Below are 27,294 nucleotides of genomic sequence, written 5' to 3'. Positions count from 1 at the left end.
GTCCTAGTTTCTACCTTCTTAACAACACTATCAACAAGGCAGGTCCTACAGGCCTTAGTTTCTACCTTCTTAACAACACTATCAACAAGGCAGGTCCTAGTTTCTACCTTCTTAACAACACTATCAACAAGGCAGGTCCTACAGGCCCTAGTTTCTACCTTCTTAACAGCACTATCAACAAGGCAGGTCCTACAGGCCCTAGTTTCTACCTTCTTAACAACACTATCAACAAGGCAGGTCCTCGTTTCTACCTTCTTAACAACACCATCAACAAGGCAGGTCCTACAGGCCCTAGTTTCTACCTTCATAACAACACTATCAACAAGGCAGGTCCTCGTTTCTACCTTCTTAACAACACTATCAACAAGGCAGGTCCTACAGGCTTTAGTTTCTACCTTCTTAACAACACTATCAACAAGGCAGGTCCTAGTTTCTACTTTCTTAACAGCACTATCAACAAGGCAGGTCCTACAGGCCCTAGTTTCTACCTTCTTAACAGCACTATCAACAAGGCAGGTCCTACAGGCCCTAGTTTCTACCTTCTTAACAACACTATCAACAAGGCAGGTCCTACAGGTCCTAGTTTCTACCTTCTTAACAACACTATCAACAAGGCAGGTCCTAGTTTCTACCTTCTTAACAACACTATCAACAAGGCAGGTCCTACAGGACCTAGTTTCTACCTTCTTAACAGCACTATCAACAAGGCAGGTCCTACAGGTCCTAGTGTCTACCTTCTTAACAACACTATCAACAAGGCAGGTCCTACAGGCCCTAGTTTCTACCTTCTTAACAACACTATCAACAAGGCAGGTCCTAGTTTCTACCTTCTTAACAACACTATCAACAAGGCAGGTCCTACAGGCCTTAGTTTCTACCTTCTTAACAACACTATCAACAAGGCAGGTCCTAGTTTCTACCTTCTTAACAACACTATCAACAAGGCAGGTCCTACAGGCCTTAGTTTCTACCTTCTTAACAACACAATCAACAAGGCAGGTCCTAGTTTCTACCTTCTTAACAACACTATCAACAAGGCAGGTCCTACAGGCCCTAGTTTCTACCTTCTTAACAGCACTATCAACAAGGCAGGTCCTACAGGCCCTAGTTTCTACCTTCTTAACAACACTATCAACAAGGCAGGTCCTCGTTTCTACCTTCTTAACAACACCATCAACAAGGCAGGTCCTACAGGCCCTAGTTTCTACCTTCTTAACAACACTATCAACAAGGCAGGTCCTCGTTTCTACCTTCTTAACAACACTATCAACAAGGCAGGTCCTACAGGCTTTAGTTTCTACCTTCTTAACAACACTATCAACAAGGCAGGTCCTAGTTTCTACTTTCTTAACAGCACTATCAACAAGGCAGGTCCTACAGGCCCTAGTTTCTACCTTCTTAACAGCACTATCAACAAGGCAGGTCCTACAGGCCCTAGTTTCTACCTTCTTAACAACACTATCAACAAGGCAGGTCCTACAGGTCCTAGTTTCTACCTTCTTAACAACACTATCAACAAGGCAGGTCCTAGTTTCTACCTTCTTAACAACACTATCAACAAGGCAGGTCCTACAGGACCTAGTTTCTACCTTCTTAACAGCACTATCAACAAGGCAGGTCCTACAGGTCCTAGTGTCTACCTTCTTAACAACACTATCAACAAGGCAGGTCCTACAGGTCCTAGTTTCTACCTTCTTAACAACACTGTCAACAAGGCAGGTCCTAGTTTCTACCTTCTTAACAACACTATCAACAAGGCAGGTCCTACAGGCCCTAGTTTCTACCTTCTTAACAACACTATCAACAAGACAGGTCCTACAGGCCCTAGTTTCTACCTTCTTAACAACACTATCAACAAGACAGGTCCTACAGGCCCTAGTTTCTACCTTCTTAACAACACTATCAACAAGACAGGTCCTACAGGCCCTAGTTTCTACCTTCTTAACAACACTATCAACAAGGCAGGTCCTACAGGACCTAGTTTCTACCTTCTTAACAACACTGTCCACAAGGCAGGTCCTAGTTTCTACCTTCTTAACAACACTATCAACAAGGCAGGTCCTAGTTTCTACCTTCTTAACAACACTATCAACAAGGCAGGTCCTAGTTTCTACCTTCTTAACAACACTATCAACAAGGCAGGTCCTACAGGCCCTAGTTTCTACCTTCTTAACAACACTATCAACAAGACAGGTCCTACAGGCCCTAGTTTCTACCTTCTTAACAACACTATCAACAAGACAGGTCCTACAGGCCCTAGTTTCTACCTTCTTAACAACACTATCAACAAGGCAGGTCCTAGTTTCTACCTTCTTAACAACACTATCAACAAGGCAGGTCCTACAGGCCCTAGTTTCTACCTTCTTAACAACACTATCAACAAGACAGGTCCTACAGGCCCTAGTGTCTACCTTCTTAACAACACTATCAACAAGACAGGTCCTACAGGCCCTAGTTTCTACCTTCTTAACAACACTATCAACAAGGCAGGTCCTAGTTTCTACCTTCTTAACAACACTATCAACAAGGCAGGTCCTACAGGCCCTAGTTTCTACCTTCTTAACAACACTATCAACAAGACAGGTCCTACAGGCCCTAGTTTCTACCTTCTTAACAACACTATCAACAAGACAGGTCCTACAGGCCCTAGTTTCTACCTTCTTAACAACACTATCAACAAGACAGGTCCTACAGGCCCTAGTTTCTACCTTCTTAACAACACTATCAACAAGGCAGGTCCTAGTTTCTACCTTCTTAACAACACTATCAACAAGACAGGTCCTACAGGCCCTAGTTTCTACCTTCTTAACAACACTATCAACAAGACAGGTCCTACAGGCCCTAGTTTCTACCTTCTTAACAACACTATCAACAAGACAGGTCCTACAGGCCCTAGTTTCTACCTTCTTAACAACACTATCAACAAGGCAGGTCCTACAGGCCCTAGTTTCTACCTTCTTAACAACACTATCAACAAGACAGGTCCTACAGGCCCTAGTTTCTACCTTCTTAACAACACTATCAACAAGGCAGGTCCTACAGGCCCTAGTTTCTACCTTCTTAACAACACTATCAACAAGGCAGGTCCTAGTTTCTACCTTCTTAACAACACTATCAACAAGGCAGGTCCTACAGGCCTTAGTTTCTACCTTCTTAACAACACTATCAACAAGGCAGGTCCTAGTTTCTACCTTCTTAACAACACTATCAACAAGGCAGGTCCTACAGGCCCTAGTTTCTACCTTCTTAACAGCACTATCAACAAGGCAGGTCCTACAGGCCCTAGTTTCTACCTTCTTAACAACACTATCAACAAGGCAGGTCCTCGTTTCTACCTTCTTAACAACACCATCAACAAGGCAGGTCCTACAGGCCCTAGTTTCTACCTTCTTAACAACACTATCAACAAGGCAGGTCCTCGTTTCTACCTTCTTAACAACACTATCAACAAGGCAGGTCCTACAGGCTTTAGTTTCTACCTTCTTAACAACACTATCAACAAGGCAGGTCCTAGTTTCTACTTTCTTAACAGCACTATCAACAAGACAGGTCCTACAGGCCCTAGTTTCTACCTTCTTAACAACACTATCAACAAGGCAGGTCCTACAGGCCCTAGTTTCTACCTTCTTAACAACACTATCAACAAGACAGGTCCTACAGGCCCTAGTTTCTACCTTCTTAACAACACTATCAACAAGGCAGGTCCTACAGGCCCTAGTTTCTACCTTCTTAACAACACTATCAACAAGGCAGGTCCTAGTTTCTACCTTCTTAACAACACTATCAACAAGGCAGGTCCTACAGGCCTTAGTTTCTACCTTCTTAACAACACTATCAACAAGGCAGGTCCTAGTTTCTACCTTCTTAACAACACTATCAACAAGGCAGGTCCTACAGGCCCTAGTTTCTACCTTCTTAACAGCACTATCAACAAGGCAGGTCCTACAGGCCCTAGTTTCTACCTTCTTAACAACACTATCAACAAGGCAGGTCCTCGTTTCTACCTTCTTAACAACACCATCAACAAGGCAGGTCCTACAGGCCCTAGTTTCTACCTTCTTAACAACACTATCAACAAGGCAGGTCCTCGTTTCTACCTTCTTAACAACACTATCAACAAGGCAGGTCCTACAGGCTTTAGTTTCTACCTTCTTAACAACACTATCAACAAGGCAGGTCCTAGTTTCTACTTTCTTAACAGCACTATCAACAAGGCAGGTCCTACAGGCCCTAGTTTCTACCTTCTTAACAGCACTATCAACAAGGCAGGTCCTACAGGCCCTAGTTTCTACCTTCTTAACAACACTATCAACAAGGCAGGTCCTACAGGTCCTAGTTTCTACCTTCTTAACAACACTATCAACAAGGCAGGTCCTAGTTTCTACCTTCTTAACAACACTATCAACAAGGCAGGTCCTACAGGACCTAGTTTCTACCTTCTTAACAGCACTATCAACAAGGCAGGTCCTACAGGTCCTAGTGTCTACCTTCTTAACAACACTATCAACAAGGCAGGTCCTACAGGTCCTAGTTTCTACCTTCTTAACAACACTGTCAACAAGGCAGGTCCTAGTTTCTACCTTCTTAACAACACCATCAACAAGGCAGGTCCTACAGGCCCTAGTTTCTACCTTCTTAACAACACTATCAACAAGGCAGGTCCTCGTTTCTACCTTCTTAACAACACTATCAACAAGGCAGGTCCTACAGGCTTTAGTTTCTACCTTCTTAACAACACTATCAACAAGGCAGGTCCTAGTTTCTACTTTCTTAACAGCACTATCAACAAGGCAGGTCCTCGTTTCTACCTTCTTAACAACACTATCAACAAGGCAGGTCCTACAGGCTTTAGTTTCTACCTTCTTAACAACACTATCAACAAGGCAGGTCCTAGTTTCTACTTTCTTAACAGCACTATCAACAAGGCAGGTCCTACAGGCCCTAGTTTCTACCTTCTTAACAGCACTATCAACAAGGCAGGTCCTACAGGCCCTAGTTTCTACCTTCTTAACAACACTATCAACAAGGCAGGTCCTACAGGTCCTAGTTTCTACCTTCTTAACAACACTATCAACAAGGCAGGTCCTAGTTTCTACCTTCTTAACAACACTATCAACAAGGCAGGTCCTACAGGACCTAGTTTCTACCTTCTTAACAGCACTATCAACAAGGCAGGTCCTACAGGTCCTAGTGTCTACCTTCTTAACAACACTATCAACAAGGCAGGTCCTACAGGTCCTAGTTTCTACCTTCTTAACAACACTGTCAACAAGGCAGGTCCTAGTTTCTACCTTCTTAACAACACTATCAACAAGGCAGGTCCTACAGGCCCTAGTTTCTACCTTCTTAACAACACTATCAACAAGACAGGTCCTACAGGCCCTAGTTTCTACCTTCTTAACAACACTATCAACAAGACAGGTCCTACAGGCCCTAGTTTCTACCTTCTTAACAACACTATCAACAAGACAGGTCCTACAGGCCCTAGTTTCTACCTTCTTAACAACACTATCAACAAGGCAGGTCCTACAGGACCTAGTTTCTACCTTCTTAACAACACTGTCCACAAGGCAGGTCCTAGTTTCTACCTTCTTAACAACACTATCAACAAGGCAGGTCCTAGTTTCTACCTTCTTAACAACACTATCAACAAGGCAGGTCCTAGTTTCTACCTTCTTAACAACACTATCAACAAGGCAGGTCCTACAGGCCCTAGTTTCTACCTTCTTAACAACACTATCAACAAGACAGGTCCTACAGGCCCTAGTTTCTACCTTCTTAACAACACTATCAACAAGACAGGTCCTACAGGCCCTAGTTTCTACCTTCTTAACAACACTATCAACAAGGCAGGTCCTAGTTTCTACCTTCTTAACAACACTATCAACAAGGCAGGTCCTACAGGCCCTAGTTTCTACCTTCTTAACAACACTATCAACAAGACAGGTCCTACAGGCCCTAGTGTCTACCTTCTTAACAACACTATCAACAAGACAGGTCCTACAGGCCCTAGTTTCTACCTTCTTAACAACACTATCAACAAGGCAGGTCCTAGTTTCTACCTTCTTAACAACACTATCAACAAGGCAGGTCCTACAGGCCCTAGTTTCTACCTTCTTAACAACACTATCAACAAGACAGGTCCTACAGGCCCTAGTTTCTACCTTCTTAACAACACTATCAACAAGACAGGTCCTACAGGCCCTAGTTTCTACCTTCTTAACAACACTATCAACAAGACAGGTCCTACAGGCCCTAGTTTCTACCTTCTTAACAACACTATCAACAAGGCAGGTCCTAGTTTCTACCTTCTTAACAACACTATCAACAAGACAGGTCCTACAGGCCCTAGTTTCTACCTTCTTAACAACACTATCAACAAGACAGGTCCTACAGGCCCTAGTTTCTACCTTCTTAACAACACTATCAACAAGACAGGTCCTACAGGCCCTAGTTTCTACCTTCTTAACAACACTATCAACAAGGCAGGTCCTACAGGCCCTAGTTTCTACCTTCTTAACAACACTATCAACAAGGCAGGTCCTACAGGCCCTAGTTTCTACCTTCTTAACAACACTATCAACAAGACAGGTCCTACAGGCCCTAGTTTCTACCTTCTTAACAACACTATCAACAAGACAGGTCCTACAGGCCCTAGTTTCTACCTTCTTAACAACACTATCAACAAGGCAGGTCCTACAGGCCCTAGTTTCTACCTTCTTAACAACACTATCAACAAGGCAGGTCCTAGTTTCTACCTTCTTAACAACACTATCAACAAGGCAGGTCCTACAGGCCTTAGTTTCTACCTTCTTAACAACACTATCAACAAGGCAGGTCCTAGTTTCTACCTTCTTAACAACACTATCAACAAGGCAGGTCCTACAGGCCCTAGTTTCTACCTTCTTAACAGCACTATCAACAAGGCAGGTCCTACAGGCCCTAGTTTCTACCTTCTTAACAACACTATCAACAAGGCAGGTCCTCGTTTCTACCTTCTTAACAACACCATCAACAAGGCAGGTCCTACAGGCCCTAGTTTCTACCTTCTTAACAACACTATCAACAAGGCAGGTCCTCGTTTCTACCTTCTTAACAACACTATCAACAAGGCAGGTCCTACAGGCTTTAGTTTCTACCTTCTTAACAACACTATCAACAAGGCAGGTCCTAGTTTCTACTTTCTTAACAGCACTATCAACAAGGCAGGTCCTACAGGCCCTAGTTTCTACCTTCTTAACAGCACTATCAACAAGGCAGGTCCTACAGGCCCTAGTTTCTACCTTCTTAACAACACTATCAACAAGGCAGGTCCTACAGGTCCTAGTTTCTACCTTCTTAACAACACTATCAACAAGGCAGGTCCTAGTTTCTACCTTCTTAACAACACTATCAACAAGGCAGGTCCTACAGGACCTAGTTTCTACCTTCTTAACAGCACTATCAACAAGGCAGGTCCTACAGGTCCTAGTGTCTACCTTCTTAACAACACTATCAACAAGGCAGGTCCTACAGGTCCTAGTTTCTACCTTCTTAACAACACTGTCAACAAGGCAGGTCCTAGTTTCTACCTTCTTAACAACACCATCAACAAGGCAGGTCCTACAGGCCCTAGTTTCTACCTTCTTAACAACACTATCAACAAGGCAGGTCCTCGTTTCTACCTTCTTAACAACACTATCAACAAGGCAGGTCCTACAGGCTTTAGTTTCTACCTTCTTAACAACACTATCAACAAGGCAGGTCCTAGTTTCTACTTTCTTAACAGCACTATCAACAAGGCAGGTCCTACAGGCCCTAGTTTCTACCTTCTTAACAGCACTATCAACAAGGCAGGTCCTACAGGCCCTAGTTTCTACCTTCTTAACAACACTATCAACAAGGCAGGTCCTACAGGTCCTAGTTTCTACCTTCTTAACAACACTATCAACAAGGCAGGTCCTAGTTTCTACCTTCTTAACAACACTATCAACAAGGCAGGTCCTACAGGCCCTAGTTTCTACCTTCTTAACAGCACTATCAACAAGGCAGGTCCTACAGGTCCTAGTTTCTACCTTCTTAACAACACTATCAACAAGGCAGGTCCTAGTTTCTACCTTCTTAACAGCACTATCAACAAGGCAGGTCCTACAGGTCCTAGTTTCTACCTTCTTAACAACACTGTCAACAAGGCAGGTCCTAGTTTCTACCTTCTTAACAGCACTATCAACAAGGCAGGTCCTACAGGCCCTAGTTTCTACCTTCTTACCAACACTATCAACAAGGCAGGTCCTCGTTTCTACCTTCTTAACAACACCATCAACAAGGCAGGTGCTACAGGCCCTAGTTTTGTCATACCTAGACATTTGCTCAGTCGGGTGCCACAAAGAGGGACTCCAAGGGCCAATTGGCTCAGAACAGGGCAGCACGGCTGGCCCTTGGATGAACACAGAGAGCTGATATTAATACTATACATGTCAATCTCTCCTGGCTCAAAGTGGAGGAGAGATTGACTTCATCACTACTTGTTATTCATGAGAGGTATTGTCATGTTGAAAGCACCGAGCTGTCTGTCTGATATGCCGAGTCCCCTAAGAGCTGAAAGCTTTGCTGGCCTTTCTGGTTAATATAGGCGCCCTGGTGTTAATGTAGGCGCCCTGGGGTTAATGTAGGCACCCTGGTGTTAATGTGGGCACCCTGGTGTTAATGTAGGCGCCCTGGTGTTAATGTAGGCACCCTGGTGTTAATGTAGGCGCCCTGGTGTTAATGTGGGCACCCTGGTGTTAATGTAGGCACCCTGGTGTTAATGTAGGCACCCTGGTGTTAATGTGGGCACCCTGGTGTTAATGTAGGCACCCTGGTGTTAATGTGGGCACCCTGGTGTTAATGTAGGCACCCTGGTGTTAATGTAGGCACCCTGGTGTTAATGTAGGCACCCTGGTGTTAATGTAGGCACCCTGGTGTTAATGTAGGCACCCTGGTGTTAATGTAGGCACCAGCCGGCTGGTTGGTTGACTGTACACTCCACTCTCCCAGCCAGCTGATTGGTTGGTTGACTGTACACCCCACTCTCCCAGCCAGCTGATTGGTTGGTTGACTGTACACCCCACTCTCCCAGCCAGCTGATTGGTTGACTGTACACTCCACTCTCCACTTGCCTCGAAGTGAGCAAAGAAGTAGTTTAGCTCATCTGGTAGGCTCGTGTCACTGGGCAGCTCTCGGCTGTGCTTCTCTTTGTAGTCTGTAATAGTTTGAAAGCCCTGCCACATCCGACGAGCGTCGGAGCCGGTGTAGTACGATTAAAACCTACCTAACAGAACACAGAGGGTGTTCTTTAATGGAAGTCTCTCCAATAAAATCCAGGTAGAATCAGGAATTCCCCAGTGCAGATGTCTAGGCTGCTTACTTTTTTCAATCTTTACTAATGACGACATGTCAGTTATAGTGTGTGCATTTATGCGGATGACTCAACACTATACACAAAATAAATTAGTCCTAAATATTTCAAAAACTAAAAGCATTGTATTTGGGACAAATCATTCACTAAACCCTAAACTGTCATGGTCAAAACATGTTGATACAAGATGGTGAGAAGTCTGTCCATATTAAAGCTCTGCTTTGCCTTCTTAACAATACTGTCAACCAGGCAGGTCCTACAGGCCCTTGTTTTTGTCGCACCTGGACTACTGTTCAGTCGTGTGGTCAGGTGCCACAAAAAAGGAATTTCAATTGGCTCAGAACAGAACAGAGCAGCACGGCTCTTAAATGTAGACAGAGAGCTAACATTAATAATATGCATGTCAATCTCTCCTGCCTCAAAGTGGAGGAGAGATTGACTTCATCACTACTTGTATTTATGAGAGTTGACATGTTGAATGTACCGAGCTGTCTGTTTAAACTACTGGCACACAGCTCAGAGACACCAATTCATACCCTACAAGACATGCCACCAGTGGTCTCCTCACAATCCCTAAGTCCAGAACAGACTATGGGAGGCACACAGTACTACATAGAGCCATGACTACATGGAACTCTATTCCATATCAAGTAACTCATGGAAGCAGTAACATTTGATTTAAGCAAACAGCTAAAAAGAATACACCTTCTGGAACAGCGGGGCTGTTAAGAGACACAAACATAAACACACCATAACATACGCACTATATACACAAATACACATGGATTTTGTGTTATAGATAAGTGGTAGATTTGAAGCCTGAGGGCTTAACACTTAATGTGTTGTGAAATCTGTTTATAAATGTATTGTAATGTTGTTTTTAAATATATTAACTCCCTTAATTTAGCTGGACCCCAGGAAGAGTAGCTGCTGCCTTGGCAGGAACTAATGGGGATCCATAATAAACCCCAGGAAGAGTAGCTGCTGCCTTGACAGGAACTGATGGGGATCCATAATAAACCCCAGGAAGAGTAGCTGCTGCCTTGGCAGGAACTAATGGGGATCCATAATAAACCCCAGGAAGAGTAGCTGCTGCCTTGACAGGAACTAATGGGGATCCATAATAAACCCCAGGAAGAGTAGCTGCTGCCTTGGCAGGAACTGATGGGGATCCATAATAAACCCCAGGAAGAGTAGCTGCTGCCTTGGCAGGAACTGATGGGGATTCATAATAAACCCCAGGAAGAGTAGCTGCTGCCTTGGCAGGAACTAATGGGGATCCATAATGAACCCCAGGAAGAGTAGCTGCTGCCTTGGCAGGAACTGATGGGGATCCATAAATACAAATTGTCCCCTTTATTCGTAGAAAGTCCCATTTATATAATAAAGTCCAAAAATAGACCCTTCCTGGATCACCCCTTTAAATTTGCTTTTAAAGGGGCGTTCTACAGATTTGACGGGTCAAAGTTCATAAGGTCAGGAAGTCTGATCCTGTATTATTGACTAATTGATTCATATTTCCTGTGGTTTTATTTCCTCTGGTTTTATTGGCTGTGGTTTTTATTGGCTGTGGTTATATTGGCTGTGGTTTTATTGGCTGTGGTTTTATTGGCTGTGGTTTTATTGGCTGTGGTTTTATTGGCTGTGGTTTTATTGGCTGTGGTTTTATTGGCTGTGGTTTTATTGGCTGTGGTTTTATTGGATGTGGTTTTATTTTCTGTGGTTTTATTGGCTGTGGTTTTATTGGCTGTGGTTTTATTGGCTGTGGTTTTTATTGGCTGTGGTTTTATTTCCTCTGGTTTTATTGGCTGTGGTTTTTATTGGCTGTGGTTTTTATTGGCTGTGGTTTTATTTCCTCTGGTTTTATTGGCTGTGGTTTTATTGGCTGTGGTTTTATTGGCTGTGGTTTTTATAGGCTGTGGTTTTATTGGCTGTGGTTTTATTGGCTGTGGTTTTATTTCCTCTGGTTTTATTGGCTGTGGTTTTTATTGGCTGTGGTTTACCTGATATTCAGTAAAGCTGATAATAAAATAATACCATTAATAATATTGGTGACCTAAAGTCGTCTGGATCACTGCTGAAGGTTTCAACAACTTTAATAACTTATTGTCAGACTGACATCTACTTTACTCCTGTGAAAAATGAAGACAAAATCTGACTATTGTTCTTCACTTGACCATCTTATTGTTAGAAGACAATTGTCAAAAAAAGGTTTGTAAAAGCATTTAAACATTCACTACATTGACTGTCTGACTTTGTCGTTCACACAGGAGAGAGACGTGACTGTCGTGGATGCTCTGGGGAGCCTCAACAACATCATGATGCTGACGAGGCTGAGAAGAGTCTCTCCAGATCAGAACACCTCAAGAAACTCCAGCGGAGATCCACAGGGAAGAAACCTCACCACTGCTCTGACTGTGGGAAGAGTTTCACCTCTTCAACAGAACTTAAAATACACCACAGAATCCATACAGGAGAGAAACCTTATAGCTGCACTGACTGTTTGAAGAGATTTTCTCAACTAGGGAACCTGACAAAACACCAGTTGACACACACAGGAGAGAAGCATCACCACTGCTCTGACTGTGAGAGGGCCTTTTCAACATCACAGCGTTTAAAGCTGCACCAGCGAACGCACACTGGAGAGAAGCCTTACCACTGCTCAGACTGTGGGAAAAGCTTAACCTCCTCAAGTGAACTGATTATACACCAGAGAACACATACAGGAGAGAGGCCTTATGGCTGTGATCAATGCGGGAAGCGATTCACTCAGTCATCAAACCTGACTGTACACAAGAGAATACACACTGGAGAGAAGCCTTATCGCTGCACCAACTGTGGAATGAGCTTTACTACCTCAAGCTATCTGATAACACACCGGAGAACACATACAGGAGAGAAACCTTATAGCTGTGATCAATGTGGGAAGAGTTTTACTCAGCCAAGTCACCTGATTGTACACCAGAGAATACACACGGGAGAAAAACCGTACCACTGCTCTGACTGTGGGAAGGGTTTTGTTAGATCATCACATTTAAAATCTCACCAGAGAACACACACAGGAGAGAAGCCTCACCACTGCTCTGAATGTGGGAAGCGTTTTGCTTTATTAGACATACTGATAGTACATCAGAGAACCCACACTGGTGAAAAGCCTTACCACTGCCCAGACTGTGGGAAGAGATGTACTACCTCAAGTAACCTGATATCACACAAGAGAACCCACACTGGAGAGAAACCTTACCACTGCTCTGACTGCGGGACGAGTTGTTCTACCTCAAGCAACCTGGCAGTACACCAGAGAACACACACAGGAGAGAAGCCTTATGGCTGTGATCAGTGTGACAAGAGATACTCTCATTCAAGTTCTCTGATTAAACATCAGAAAATACACTCAGGAGATCCACAGAGTGTAGAATGATCTCCAACACCAGACCTGGGTAGTAGAACACAGAGTGTGGAATGATCTCCAACACCAGACCTGGATAGTAGAACACAGAGTGTAGAATGACCTCCAACACCAGACCTGGGTAGTAGAACACAGAGTGTAGAATGATCTCCAACACCAGACCTGGATAGTAGAACACAGAGTGTAGAATGAGCTCCAACACCAGACCTGGGTAGTAGAACACAGAGTGTAGAATGAGCTCCAACAGCAGTCCTGGGTAGTAGAACACAGAGTGTAGAATGACCTCCAACACCAGACCTGGGTAGTAGAACACAGAGTGTGGAATGATCTCCAACACCAGACCTGGGTAGTAGAACACAGAGTGTAGAATGATCTCCAACACCAGACCTGGGTAGTAGAACACAGAGTGTAGAATGATCTCCAACACCAGACCTGGGTAGGAGAGGCCACTCTGTGTTCTATCTTGTAAAAAAACATATTTAGGAAGCTGTGGAAATTCATTTATTAATGTTAATATTTTAATATGAATTAAAACACGTTTATTCTCTTATACACCTTAATACTTAATATTTTCAAATTATATTATGTGAGTTTATAACATAAAAATAATAAAAAATATAAAAATGTTTAAAGTATAGTTTTTTTTGTTGAAAAGTACTAATGTTACTTTACCTAACAAGCAAAATACTTAAATACATGTCATTATGTTAAATACATGTAATTTTGTTAAATACATGTAATTTTGTTAAATACATGTAATTTTGTTAAATACATGTAATTTTGTCCTTGGAAACATTTAACTGAACTACTGGTGAATACCATTCATTCCTCTGGGTGACGTATCCAGGAGTTTTATATATAAACATTTAACTGAACTACTGGTGAATACCATTCATTCCTCTGGGTGACGTATCCAGGAGTTTAATATATAAACATTTAACTGAACTACTGGTGAATACCATTCATTCCTCTGGGTGACGTATCCAGGAGTTTAATATATAAACATTTAACTGAACTACTGGTGAATACCATTCATTCCTCTGGGTGACGTATCCAGGAGTTTAATATATAAACATTTAACTGAACGACTGGTGAATACCATTCATTCCTCTGGGTGACGTCACGGTATCCAGGGGTTTAATATATAAACATTTAACTGAACGACTGGTGAATACCATTCATTCCTCTGGATGACATCACGGTATCCAGGAGTTTAATATATAAACATTTAACTGAACTACTGGTGAATACCATTCATTCCCCTGGATGACATCACGGTATCCAGGGTTTAATATATAAACTGTTGGTCTCACAGTCTCATGGTACAGCGTAAAGTATTCACCCCCCTTGGCATTTTTCCTATTTCGTTGCATTACAACCTGTAATTTAAATGTATTTTTATTTGGATTTCATTTAACGGACATAAACACAAAATAGTCCCAATTGGTGAAGTGAAATGAAAAAATATATTTATTTCAAAAAATTATTTCAAAAAAATACAAAAATTGAATAGTGGTGTGTGCATATGTATTCACCCCTTTGCTATGAAGCCCCTAAATAAGATCTGGTGCAACCAGTTACCTTCAGAAGTCACATAATTAGTTAAATTATACACAGGTAGACTTTATTTAAGTGTCACATGATCTCAGTGTATGACCTCACATGACCTGTTCTGAAAGGCCCCAGAGTCTGCAACACCACCAAGCAAGCGACACCATGAAGACAAAGGAGCTCTCCCAACAGGTCAGGGACAAAGTTGTGGAGAAGTACAGATCAGGGTTGGGTTATAAAAAAATATCAGAAACTTTGAACATCCCATTATTATTATTATTAAAAAATGTAAAGAATATGGAACCACAACAAACCTGCCAAGAGAGGGCCGCCCACCAAAACTCGCGGACCAGGCAAGGAGGGCATTAATCAGAGAGGCAACAAAGAGACCAAAGATAACCCTGAAGGAGCTACAAAGCTCCACAGCGGAGATTGGAGTATCTGTCCGTAGGACCACTTTAAGCCGTACAATCCCCAGAGCTGGGCTTTATGGAAGAGTGTCCAGAAAAAAGCAATTTCTTAAAAAAAAAAGTAAGCAATCATGTTTGGTGTTTGCCAAAGGGCATGTGGGAAACTCCCAAAACATATGGAAGAAGGTACTCTGGTCAGATGAGACTGAAATTGGGCTTTTTGGCCATCAATCAAAACGCTATGTCTGGCGCAAACCCAACACCTCTCATCACCCCAAGAACAACATCCCAGTGAAGCATGGTGGAGGCAGCATCATGCTGTGGGGATATTTTTCATCGGCAGGGACTGGGAAACTGGTCAGAATTGAAGGAATGATGGATGGCGCTAAATACAGGGTAATTCTTGAGGGAAAACCTGTTTCAATCTTCCGGAGATTTGAGACCGGACGGAGGTTCACCTTCCAGCAGGACAATGACCCTAGGCATACTGCTAAAGCAACACTTGAGTGGTTTAAGGGGAAACATTTAAATGTATTGGAATGGCCTAGTCAAAGCCCAGACCTCAATCCAATTGAGAATCTGTGGTATTACCTAAAGAAGGTGGCTCTACAAAGTATTGACTTTTGGGGGGTGAATAGTTATGCACGCTCAAGTCTTCAGTTGTTTTGCCTTATTTCTTGTTTGTTTCACAATAAAAAATATTTAGAATCTTCAAAGTGGTAGGCATGTTGTGTTAATCAAGTGATACAATCCCCCCCCAAAATCAATTTTAATTCCAGGTTGGAAGGCAACAAAATAGGAAAAATGCCAAGGGGAGTGAATACTTTCGCAAGCCACTGTAGCTTGCATCTTATTTCATGATCAACTGAATAATGTTGAATGTTTCTATCAATGTTTATTTTGTTTTTCATCAATAAACTGATTGATTTATAGATTCATGATTTTTTTCGGGGGGGGGGGGGGGGTGAAATCGACCTCACGTCTTGTTGGGGGAGGGGGGGGGAATATATGCAATGGTGTTTTTATCAGGTCTCATTGGTTGACCTTTTCTGTCTCTGTTCACTGGTAAAACACTTTTTTCCACTTTTAGAGAGAGGGTGGACCTACTCGCTGTGAGTCATTGCTCTGGATAAGAGCATCTGCAGGAAGAGGTTAGATTGAGGACTATGTGGTAAATGGGGAGGGGAGATGAGAAACAGAAAGAGGTTAGATTGAGGACTAGATGGTAAATGGGGGAGATGAGAAACAGGAAGAGGTTAGATTGAGGCCTATATGGCAAATGGGGGAGGGGAGATGAGAAACAGAAAGAGGTTAGATTGAGGACTATATGGCAAATGGGGGAGGGGAGATGAGAAACAGGAAGAGGTTAGATTGAGGACTATATAGTAAATGGGGGAGGGGAGGTGAGACACAGGAAGAGGTTAGATTGAGGCCTATATGGTAAATGGGGGAGGGGAGAAACAGGAAGAGGTTAGATTGAGGCCTAGATGGTAAATGGGGGAGGGGAGATGAGAAACAGGAAGAGGTTAGATTGAGGCCTATATGGTAAATGGGGGAGGGGAGATGAGAAACAGGAAGAGGTTAGATTGAGGCCTATATGGTAAATGGGGGAGGGGAGAAACAGGAAGAGGTTAGATTGAGGCCTATATGGTAAATGGGGGAGGGGAGATGAGAAACAGGAAGGGGTTAGATTGAGGCCTAGATGGTAAATGGGGGAGATGAGAAACAGGAAGAGGTTAGATTGAGGACTAGATGGTAAATGGGGGAGGGGAGATGAGAAACAGGAAGAGGTTAGATTGAGGCCTATATGGTAAATGGGGGAGGGGAGATGAGAAACAGGAAGGGGTTAGATTGAGGCCTAGATGGTAAATGGGGGAGATGAGAAACAGGAAGAGGTTAGATTGAGGACTAGATGGTAAATGGGGGAGGGGAGATGAGAAACAGGAAGAGGTTAGATTGAGGCCTATATGGTAAATGGGGAGGGGAGATGAGAAACAGGAACGGGTTAGATTGAGGCCTATATGGTAAATGGGGGAGGGGAGATGAGAAACAGGAAGAGGTTAGATTGAGGCCTAGATGGTAAATGGGGGAGGGGAGATGAGAAACAGGAAGAGGTTAGATTGAGGCCTATATGGTAAATGGGGGAGGGGAGATGAGAAACAGGAAGAGGTTAGATTGAGGACTATATGGTAAATGGGGGAGGGGAGAAACAGGAAGAGGTTAGATTGAGGACTATATGGTAAATGGGGGAGATGAGAAACAGAAAGAGGTTAGATTGAGGACTATATGGTAAATGGGGGAGGGGAGATGAGAAACAGGAAGAGGTTAGATTGAGGCCTATATGGTAAATGGGGGAGATGAGAAACAGGAAGAGGTTAGATTGAGTCCTAGATGGTAAATGGGGGAGGGGAGATGAGAAACAGGAAGAGGTTAGATTGAGGCCTATACGGTAAATGGGGGAGGGGAGAAACAGGAAGAGGTTAGATTGAGTCCTAGATGGTAAATGGGGGAGGGGAGATGAGAAACAGGAAGAGGTTAGATTGAGGCCTAGATGGTAAATGGGGGAGGGGAGATAAGAAACAGGAAGAGGTTAGATTGATGTGAATGATTACCATGAAGTTGAAGCATTTTATCAATGTCCCTTTCAGGCAAAAAAAATTAAAGGAGGGTGGATGGTCAGGGTGGGTGGTCAGGGGGGTCAGGGTGGGTGGTCAGGGTCAGGGTGGATGGTCAGGGTGGAGGGTCAGGGTGGATGGTCAGGGTGGTTGTTAGGGTGGTTGGTTAGGGTCAGGGTGGATGGTCAGGGTGGTTGGTTAGGGTGGTTGGTTAGGGTCAGGGTGGATGATTAGGGTGGACGGTCAGGGTGGTTGGTCAGGGTGGTTGGTCAGGGTGGTTGGTTAGGGTCAGGGTGGATGGTCAGGGTGGTTGGTTAGGGTCAGGGTGGATGGTCAGGGTGGTTGGTTAGGGTCAGGGTGGTTGGTCAGGGTGGATGGTCAGGGTGGTTGGTCAGGGTGGTTGGTCAGGGTGGATGGTCAGGGTGGATGGTCAGGGTCAGGGTGGCTGGTCAGGGTTGATGGTCAGGGTGGTTGGTCACGGTGGTTGGTCAGGGTCAGAGTGGTTGGTCAGGGTGGTTTGTCAGGGTGGATGGTCAGGGTGGTTTGTCAGGGTAGATGGTCAGGGTGGATGGTCAGGGTGGATGGTCAGGGTGGTTGGTCAGGGTGGATGGTCAGGGTCAGAGTGGTTGGTCAGGGTGGTTGGTCAGGGTGGATGGTCAGGGTGGTTGGTCAGGGTGGATGGTCAAGGTGGATGGTCAGGGTGGTTGGTCAAGGTCAGGGTGGTTGGTCAGAGTGGTTGTTCAGGGTGGTTGGTCAGGGTGGATGGTCAGGGTAGTTGGTCAGGGTGGATGGTCAGGGTGGTTGGTCAGGGTAGATGGTCAGGGTGGATGGTCAGGGTGGATGGTCAGGATGGTTGGTCAGGGTGGATGTCAGGGTGGTTGGTCAGGGTGGTTGGTCAGGGTCAGGGTGGATGGTCAGGGTGGATGTCAGGGTGGTTGGTCAGGGTGGTTGGTCAGGGTCAGGGTGGATGGTCAGGGTGGATGGTCAGGGTGGTTGGTCAGGGTGGATGGTCAGGGTGGTTGGTCAGGGTGGATGGTCAGAGTGGATGGTCAGGGTGGATGGTCATGGTCATGGTGAATGGTCAGGGTGGTTGGTCAGGGTGGATGGTTAGGGTGGATGGTCAGGGTCAGGGTTGATGGTCAGGGTGGATGGTCAGGGTGGTTGGTCAGGGTGGATGGTCAGAGTGGTCAGGGTCAGGGTGGATGGTCAGGTTGGTTGGTCAGGGTGGATGATCAGGGTGGATGGTCAGGGTGGATGGTCAGGGTGGATGGTCTGGGTGGATGGTCAGGGTTGATGGTCAGGGTGGATGGTCAGGGTGGATGGTCAGGGTCAGGGTGGATGGTCTGGGTGGATGGTCAGGGTGGATGGTCAGGGTGGATGGTCAGGGTGGATGGTCAGGGTTGATGGTCAGGGTGGATGGTCAGGGTGGTTGGTCAGGGTGGATGGTCAGGGTGGATGGTCAGGGTGGATGGTCAGGGTGGATGGTCAGGGTCAGGGTGGTTGGTCAGGGTGGATGGTCTGGGTGGATGGTCAGGGTTGATGGTCAGGGTGGATGGTCAGGGTCAGGGTGGATGGTCTGGGTGGATGGTCAGGGTGGATGGTCAGGGTGGATGGTCAGGGTGGATGGTCAGGGTTGATGGTCAGGGTGGATGGTCTGGGTTGATGGTCACGGTGGACAGACAAAATGAGAAAAAAAATCAAGAAAATCACATTGTAGGATTTTTAATGAATTTATTTGCAAATGATGGTGGAAAATAGATATTTGGTCACCTACAAACAAGCAAGATTTCTGGCTCTCACAGACCTGTAACTTCTTCTTTAAGAGGCTCCTCTGTCCTCCACTCGTTACATATATTAATGGCACCTGTTTGAACTTGTTATCAGTATAAAAGACACCTGTCCACAACCTCAAACAGTCACACTCCAAACTCCACTATGGCCAAGACCAAAGAGCTTTCAAAGGACACCAGAGCCTTCACGTACAGAGAGAGGTGACTTCACAGAGCCTTCACCTACAGAGAGAGGTGACTTCACAGAGCCTTCACCTACAGAGAGAGGTGACATCACAGAGCCTTCACCTACAGAGAGATTAACCTGGAGAAGAGTCCCCTCAGCCAGCTGGTTCTAGTGCTCTGTTCACAAACACAAACAGACTCCACAGAGCCCTCACCTACAGAGAGATTAACCTGGAGAAGAGTCCTCTACAGAGAGAGGTGACATCACAGAGCCCTCACCTACAGAGAGATTAACCTGGAGAAGAGTCCTCTACAGAGAGAGATGACATCACAGAGCCCTCACCTACAGAGAGATGAACCTGGAGAAGAGTCCTCTACAGAGAGAGGTGACATCACAGAGCCCTCTACAGAGAGAGGTGACATCACAGAGCCCCAGGATAGCAGCACATTTAGACCCAACCAAATTATGAGAAAGCAACAAAGATAACTATTTGACACATTGGAAAGAATTAACCAAAAAAGGAAATGTGGTTATTATTTGTCCCGAAACAGAGAGCACACAATTTAGAAAATGTAAAGAAATGAAGGAAATTCTTGACTATGTGCCCACTGCCCACAAACTGTGGTGGAAACCGAGCTGCACTTCCTAAACCACATTAGAGATACATATTTCCCACAAATCACAGTCCCACAAAGATTTTTTTAATGAATTTTATTAATCAAACATTGATGAACTCCCATATCTATTAGGTGAAATACCACAGTGTGAAATCACAGCAGCAAGATGTATGGCCCGTTGCCATGAGAATAGGGCAACCAGTGGAGAACAAACAATATTGTAAATACCACCTATATGTATATGTGTATTTATCTACCTACTATTCGTACTACAACTATTGGCACATTGCTAAAACACTGGTAATATAACACTTGACATGTCTTTTGTATTTTTTAAACCTTTTTGAGTATAATAATATTTTTGATGTTGATGTTTTTGTGTCTTCTCTATTTTGTTTATTGGAGAGGAGAGGATGAGACAGCAATAGACAGAGAGAGAGAGAAAGTGGTATAGATACAGAGAGGCTGAGAGTGAGTCAGACGGGAAATATATATATATATAAATAGAGAAAGAGAGAGAGAGAGAGAGAGAGAGAGAGAGAGAGAAATTGACGATGACATTAAGCAGATTCTGATTGACTCATATATATATAGAGAGAGAGACATTAGGCAGATTCTGATTGACTCATATATATATATAGAGAGAGACATTAGGCAGATTCTGATTGACTCATATATATATAGAGAGAGAGACATTAAGCAGATTCTGATTGACTCATATAGATATATATATAGAGAGAGAGACATTAGGCAGATTCTGATTGACTCATATATATATATATATATATATATATATATATATATATATATATATAGAGAGAGAGAGACATTAGGCAGATTCTGATTGACTCATATATATATATATATATATATATATATATATAGAGAGAGAGACATTAGGCAGATTCTGATTGACTCATATATATATATATATATAGAGAGAGAGAGACATTAGGCAGATTCTGATTGACTCATATATATATATAGAGAGAGAGAGACATTAGGCAGATTCTGATTGACTCATATATATAGAGAGAGAGACATTAAGCAGATTCTGATTGACTCATATATATATAGGGAGAGAGACATTAAGCAGATTCTGATTGACTCATATATATATAGAGAGAGAGAGACATTAGGCAGATTCTGATTGACTCATATATATAGAGAGAGAGAGACATTAGGCAGATTCTGATTGACTCATATATATATATATATATATAGAGAGAGAGAGACATTAGGCAGATTCTGATTGACTCATATATATATAGAGAGAGAGACATTAAGCAGATTCTGATTGACTCATATATATATATAGAGAGAGACATTAAGCAGATTCTGATTGACTCATATATATATATAGAGAGAGACATTAGGCAGATTCTGATTGACTCATATATATATAGAGAGAGAGACATTAAGCAGATTCTGATTGACTCATATATATATATATAGAGAGAGACATTAGGCAGATTCTGATTGACTCATATATATATATATATATAGAGCAGATTCTCAGCCTAAATGTTTAAAATTATCACTTTGTATTAGCATTAATCAATGCATGGTTCCCTTTATGTACGTTTCATATGGTGTTATAATATTATCATTGAAATATATATACATTTTTTTAAACAAATCGTTAAAAGTGATTCACTTTTTGCCTCTAAATAAAATAAAATGTTTCCCCTCAACTGCGTTACCCAGATGGCTGCTGACTGTGACGTGTTATTTAGTGGACGGAACTCTTCTTTTTCTTTCTTTTTTAACACAACAACAGCTCGTCAGCCATCTCGGAAACCAAAAATAGCTGAAACATTAAAGCTCTCTTTACGCTTTCTGGTATATTAGCCACGGTGTTTGGACACATTTATGTCATCTAGTTAGTTATCCCAATTAATTAAATATTTACGTTGTTGTTTTTGGTCAGCTAGCTGGCTGGTTAAGTTAGCACTAGCATAGCTAGCTAACATCTCCGACCATGAGGTCACTAAGCTACTCTCCTGTTAAAGAAGTGAAAGAGGAGGAGGAAGAGGAGGCTGTTACAGTGAAACAAGAAGAGGAAGACGTTTCAGTGAAAGAAGAGGAAGACGCGTTCAGAGTGAAAGAGGAGGATGAGGATGTTACAGTAAAAGAAGAGGATGAAGAGATGGACATTTCAGTGAAAGAAGAGGAAGAAGCGTTCCGAGTGAAAAAGGAGGAGGATGTTAAGGTGAAGGAGGAAGAGAAAGAGGAGGATACCGTTTTTGTAATGAAGGATGAAGGAGAGATAACTGTCATATTGGAGGAGGAAGAGGAGGAGATTGGGGATCTGATTAACACCAGTAAGTATTGTCCTAACAGTAGCGCACACTATGCATGCCTCATGAGCTTTAGTTCAACTGTCATAACCCATCAGAAACCCCAAATATAAGCCTATTTTACTCTGTAAACTAATTAAATGTAAACCAACACTGTATAGCCTCAACATGGTTAAAGCTATAATGTTGATATCATGGATGGTTTGCATCCATAGGTCTGTCTATGAATTTGAGAGCAGTTACTTAAGTGATAATGCCCACGAAGCTGGTGTTTGTTGTATATTGGCACGAGTGTTGTTCCTCTGGGCCGGCAAACCGTGCCAATATATCCAACAAAACACCGGCTTCAATGGGAATGACCAGTTTTATACAACGGGTTACCAACATATTCAAATAATGATTGACATATTTTCATTAAAAACGTAATTTTGATTAATTTATTCATACTATTTCATCCTTCCACAATTATATAGTCCAGACACAAATCTAGGGTTGCTATAGACGCGACCCAGTCGTTCGTTCTTTTTGTTCTATATCTGTAGACGCGAACCAGTCGTTCGTTCTTTTTGTTCTATATCTATAGACGCGAACCAGTCGTTCGTTCTTTTTGTTCTATATCTATAGACGCGAACCAGTCATTCGTTCTTTTTGTTCTATATCTATAGACGCGACCTAGTCGTTCGTTCTTTTTGTTCTATATCTATAGACGCGACCCAGTCGTTCGTTCTTTTTGTTCTATATCTATAGACGCATCCCAGTCGTTCGTTCTTTTTGTTCTGTATCTGTAGACCCGACCCAGTCGTTCGTTCTTTTTGCTCTATATCTATAGACGCATCCCAGTCGTTCGTTCTTTTTGTTCTGTATCTATATTCTCGCGACTATCCAGTCGTTCGTTCTAAATGTTCCATTGCCATACTGACTGGTAGCGTTCTTATCCCTCGCTTGCTATCTAGCCAACTACGGCTAATTTACAGTCACGTCAAACAGTACAGCCAGGCAGAATAACAGCAAAGTAGCTGCATTTGTTTAAGCTGTTTTCTAGTAACATTTATTTGGATAAATCCATAACAATGAGATCATGAGGCACGATTTCGCCTGGAATAGAAAATACAAATTCAATTTGTCAATTTACATTGAAAAGGGTTATTACGGAAATGTAAATTGAAAAAGGTCAAACGAAACAAAGTGCATTTTGTTTGCAGTCTTTCCAGCTTCAGTTAGCCATAGTTGACCATGCTATATATGATGCCAGGCTGATTCATGATTTCGACTGGATGAGAAACGCTACCTGCCTCTCTCTCTCTCTCGTCCAGACCCCTACACAAACAATGTTGCAAATGTCAGCGAGACAGACAGCAAGGTTTATACAAATCTCCATTGTTGAAAACTAAATGTGAGTCTAAAAGACACGTGAGATAATGTCTAGATGCTTTTTATAGTGGAGATCAAGTGTATAAATTGCCTGGCTGGGCTGATGACACAGTGTATTGGGCAGTCAGACGGAACAGAGTACATTTTCATTTTAATGTTATAGATTTAGCCGGTGGTAACTTGTGGAATAGACACCAGCTGGAATGCGGTTTTAACCAATCAGCATTCAGGATTAGACCCACCTGTTGTATACATTTCTCCACCCCCATTCTTCAGTTTATTAGCAAGTCGCTTTATCGTTTCAGCTGCAGATTCCTATCCAAGATTTAATCGGCAACAAAATGGCCTCTCTGATGCAAGGAATGTCTAGAATATTTTGGTGTCTCATTCCCTATGCTGGTGAAAACACTTATGTCGTGCTCCATGTTGGATTTTATATCTCTAGTAATGAGACAGTTATCCTCCATGTTGGATCTAATATCTCTAGTAATAAGACAGGTATCCTCCATGTTGGATCTAATATCTCTAGTAATGAGACAGTTATCCTCCATGTTGGATCTAATATCTCTAGTAATGAGACCGGTATACTCCATGTTGGATCTAATATCTCTAGTAATGAGACACTTATCCTCCATGTTGGATTTAATATCTTTAGCAATAAGACAGTTATCCTCCATGTTGGATCTAATATCTTTAGCAATAAGACAGTTATCCTCCATGTTGGATCTAATATCTTTAGCAATGAGACAGTTATCCTCCATGTTGGATCTAATATCTCTAGTAATGAGACAGTTATCCTCCATGTTGGATCTAATATCTCTAGTAATGAGACAGTTCTCCTCCATGTTGGATCTAATATCTCTAGTAATGAGACAGGTATCCTCCATGTTGGATCTAATATCTCTAGTAATAAGACAGTTATCCTCCATGTTGGATCTAATATCTTTAGCAATAAGACAGTTATGCTACTGTACGACTGGAGTTTAACAGCGGTGCCTAAAGACTCCATCTTTCATGTTTTTTCTTCAGAGATGCCTTATTAAAACAGGAGACTGAGGTCACAGTAGAAGGTCACGAGTTAACCGTCTGACTCTGTCGTTCACACAGGAGAGACACGTGACCGTCGCGGATCCTCTGGGGAGCCTCAACGACATCATGATGCTGACGAGGCAGAGGAGAGTCTCTCCAGATCAGAACTCCTCAAGAAACACCAGCGGAGACCCAAAACGAAAACTCACTGCTGCTCTGACTGTGGGAAAGGTTACAAATATTCATCAGCTCTTAAAAAACACCAGAGGTTCCACACCGGAGAGAAAGTATACCACTGCTCAGACTGTGGGAGGAGGTTTACTTCCTCAGTCGGAATGCAATTACATCAGAGAACCCACACTGGAGAGAAACCGTACCACTGCTCAGATTGCGGGATGGGTTTTACTACCTCATGTAGACTGATATCACATCAGAGAATCCACACGGGAGAGAAACCATACATCTGCTCTGACTGTGGGATGAGTTTTACAACCTCCGGTGGAATGATATCACACCAGAGAGTACACACTGAGAAGACTTTTGCTGCCCGGACAGCCCTGGCTACTCACAAACGAATCCACACTAGGGAGAAACCGTTTCACTGCTCCGACTGTGGAATGAGCTATATTACCTTCAGCGGCCTGAAAACACACCAGGCTAAACATACCGGAGAGAAACCGTATAGCTGTGATGTATGTGGGGATAGTTTTTCTCTCTCCACAACCCTATCTATTCATAAACGAATACACACAGGTGAGAAACCTTACCACTGCCTTGACTGTGGAATTAGCTTTTCTGCCTCAAGTGGCCTGAGAAGACACCAGAGAAAACATACAGGAGAGAAGCCTTATAGCTGTGATCAGTGTGGGAAGGGTTTTCTTCGATCAGACTCCCTGGCAAAACACAAGGCAAGAGCCACAGAGTGTGGAATGATCTCCAACACCAGACCTGGGTAGTAGAACACAGAGTGTAGAATGATCTCCAATACTAGACCAGGGTAGTAGAACACAGAGTGTAGAATGATCTCCAATACTAGACCAGGGTAGTAGAACACAGAGTGGAATGATCTATGTGTGATACCTTTTGATGTGGTAGTGTGTGTGTTTGTGTTCAACTTGTATTTAAAAATCCTACCACTTTTGATTGATCTAATGTCACATGATCACAATTTTAATGTTGTAAAAATGGTGGAACATTTATAGAACATGTTATAGATGGAGCATCAGGACAATAAATGTGATGTTTTGGTGTAGTTGAGAGACCCTAGAAGTTTTCACATTCCGGATGGTGCTGCATATAAACAGAAAAAATGAGTTTCTAATATCATGTAGCCTCGACTCCAGGTTTCACTGACGTTGCTCTCCAAAAGCCTGAGCAAGTTCATGTTGGAAAAGTAGGTATGAGAGGAGCAGCCTGATTACCTGTGGCTGGTGGCTGATTGGCTGAGAGTATATGCCATTTTTCCAAATCAACCAGAATTTCCATCCCTCTTCAGAAACAGAGTAAGCTAAGAAAACCCATTTCAGTCTTCTGGGACCCTGGCCCTGGGACCCTGACCCTGGGACCCTAACCCTGGGACCCTAATCCCTGACCCTGGGACCCTGACCCTGGAACCCTGACCCTGGGACCCTGACCCTGGGACCCTAACCCTGGGACCCTGACCCTGGGACCCTAACCCTGGGACCCTGGCCCTGGGACCCTGACCCTGGGACCCTGGCCCTGGGACCCTAACCCTGGGACCCTGACCCTGGGACCCTAACCCTGGGACCCTGGCCCTGGGACCCTGGGACCCTGACCCTGGGACCCTGACCCTGGGACCCTGACCCTGGGACCCTGACCCTGGGACCCTAACCCCTGACCCTGACCCTGGGATTGAGTCTTACTTTCCAGTGGGGACAATGACACACATGTTAATACCAAACGCACACCAGAATGTCTTTCCAAGAAGTGTTGTGTGTTCCTGACTGGTCCAGTCTCAGTCCTGATTTATATCTACCTGAAAATCAGAGACATGGTGTTGGATTCTGGGTAAACATTGGAACATTGTTATACGTGTAAGTGAATAAAGGACTGGAAGAGAGACTGGGTTTTTATGTCCGAGGTTAATGGTTCTCTGTAGAAAGACAGATGCTAGCCTAGCTGGGTAAGTTAGCTTGCTAGACTAGCTGGGTAAGTTAGCTTGCTAGCCTAGCTGGGTAAGTTAGCTTGCTAGACTAGCTGGGTAAGTTAGCTTGCTAGACTAGCTGGGTAAGTTAGCTTGCTAGCCTAGCTGGGTAAGTTAGCTTGCTAGACTAGCTGGGTAATGGCTGTGGAATGTGTTTAGTGGACTGGAGGAGATCACAGGATTGCTATAAGGGAAGCGGATGGACATCTGTGGATTAGGTGGAAGAGGGGTTGAGGTCAGGTCAGATCCCCTGAAGGGAGTAATAAGGGTCGAACCATAAGATGTAAGGATTGGAGAGGAGTGTCCCAAGTGGTGTGTATATACTGGTGATGGTGGAAACATGTTGTCTGAATTACAGCTGTAACGACCCTTTGGGGAAGAATTAAACTTGCTTAAGCTTCTCTAGTGTCTGTGAGTTATTTACTCTGAAAAATTAGAACCTAACAGATGGTTTGAATATTCCAGTCCATCAATGATTCCCAATCAAAATTTACTG

General features: G+C 43.4%; 1 protein-coding gene across 1 annotated transcript in view; it reads left to right on the top strand.

The window, feature by feature from the left end:
- Positions 1 to 27,203, top strand: part of LOC118940191 (uncharacterized) — a 32,665-nt gene extending 5,462 nt beyond the window's left edge. Inside the window, exons 2-4 of the mRNA XM_090194555.1 lie at positions 11,647 to 12,794; positions 21,901 to 22,258; positions 24,713 to 27,203. Of these exons, the coding sequence (XP_090050681.1) occupies positions 11,647 to 12,794; positions 21,901 to 22,258; positions 24,713 to 25,590 (2,384 nt within the window). The 3' untranslated portion in view covers positions 25,591 to 27,203. The remainder of the gene's footprint in view (positions 1 to 11,646; positions 12,795 to 21,900; positions 22,259 to 24,712) is intronic.
- The last annotated feature ends 91 nt before the right edge of the window (positions 27,204 to 27,294 follow it).

Source organism: Oncorhynchus mykiss, chromosome 13 (assembly GCF_057628025.1).
Source record: "Oncorhynchus mykiss isolate SJ-2025 chromosome 13, ASM5762802v1, whole genome shotgun sequence".
In the NCBI taxonomy this organism is placed as follows: domain Eukaryota; kingdom Metazoa; phylum Chordata; class Actinopteri; order Salmoniformes; family Salmonidae; genus Oncorhynchus; species Oncorhynchus mykiss.
Note: the sequence above shows the minus strand (reverse complement) of the source record. Positions and strands in the feature narration are given on the sequence as shown.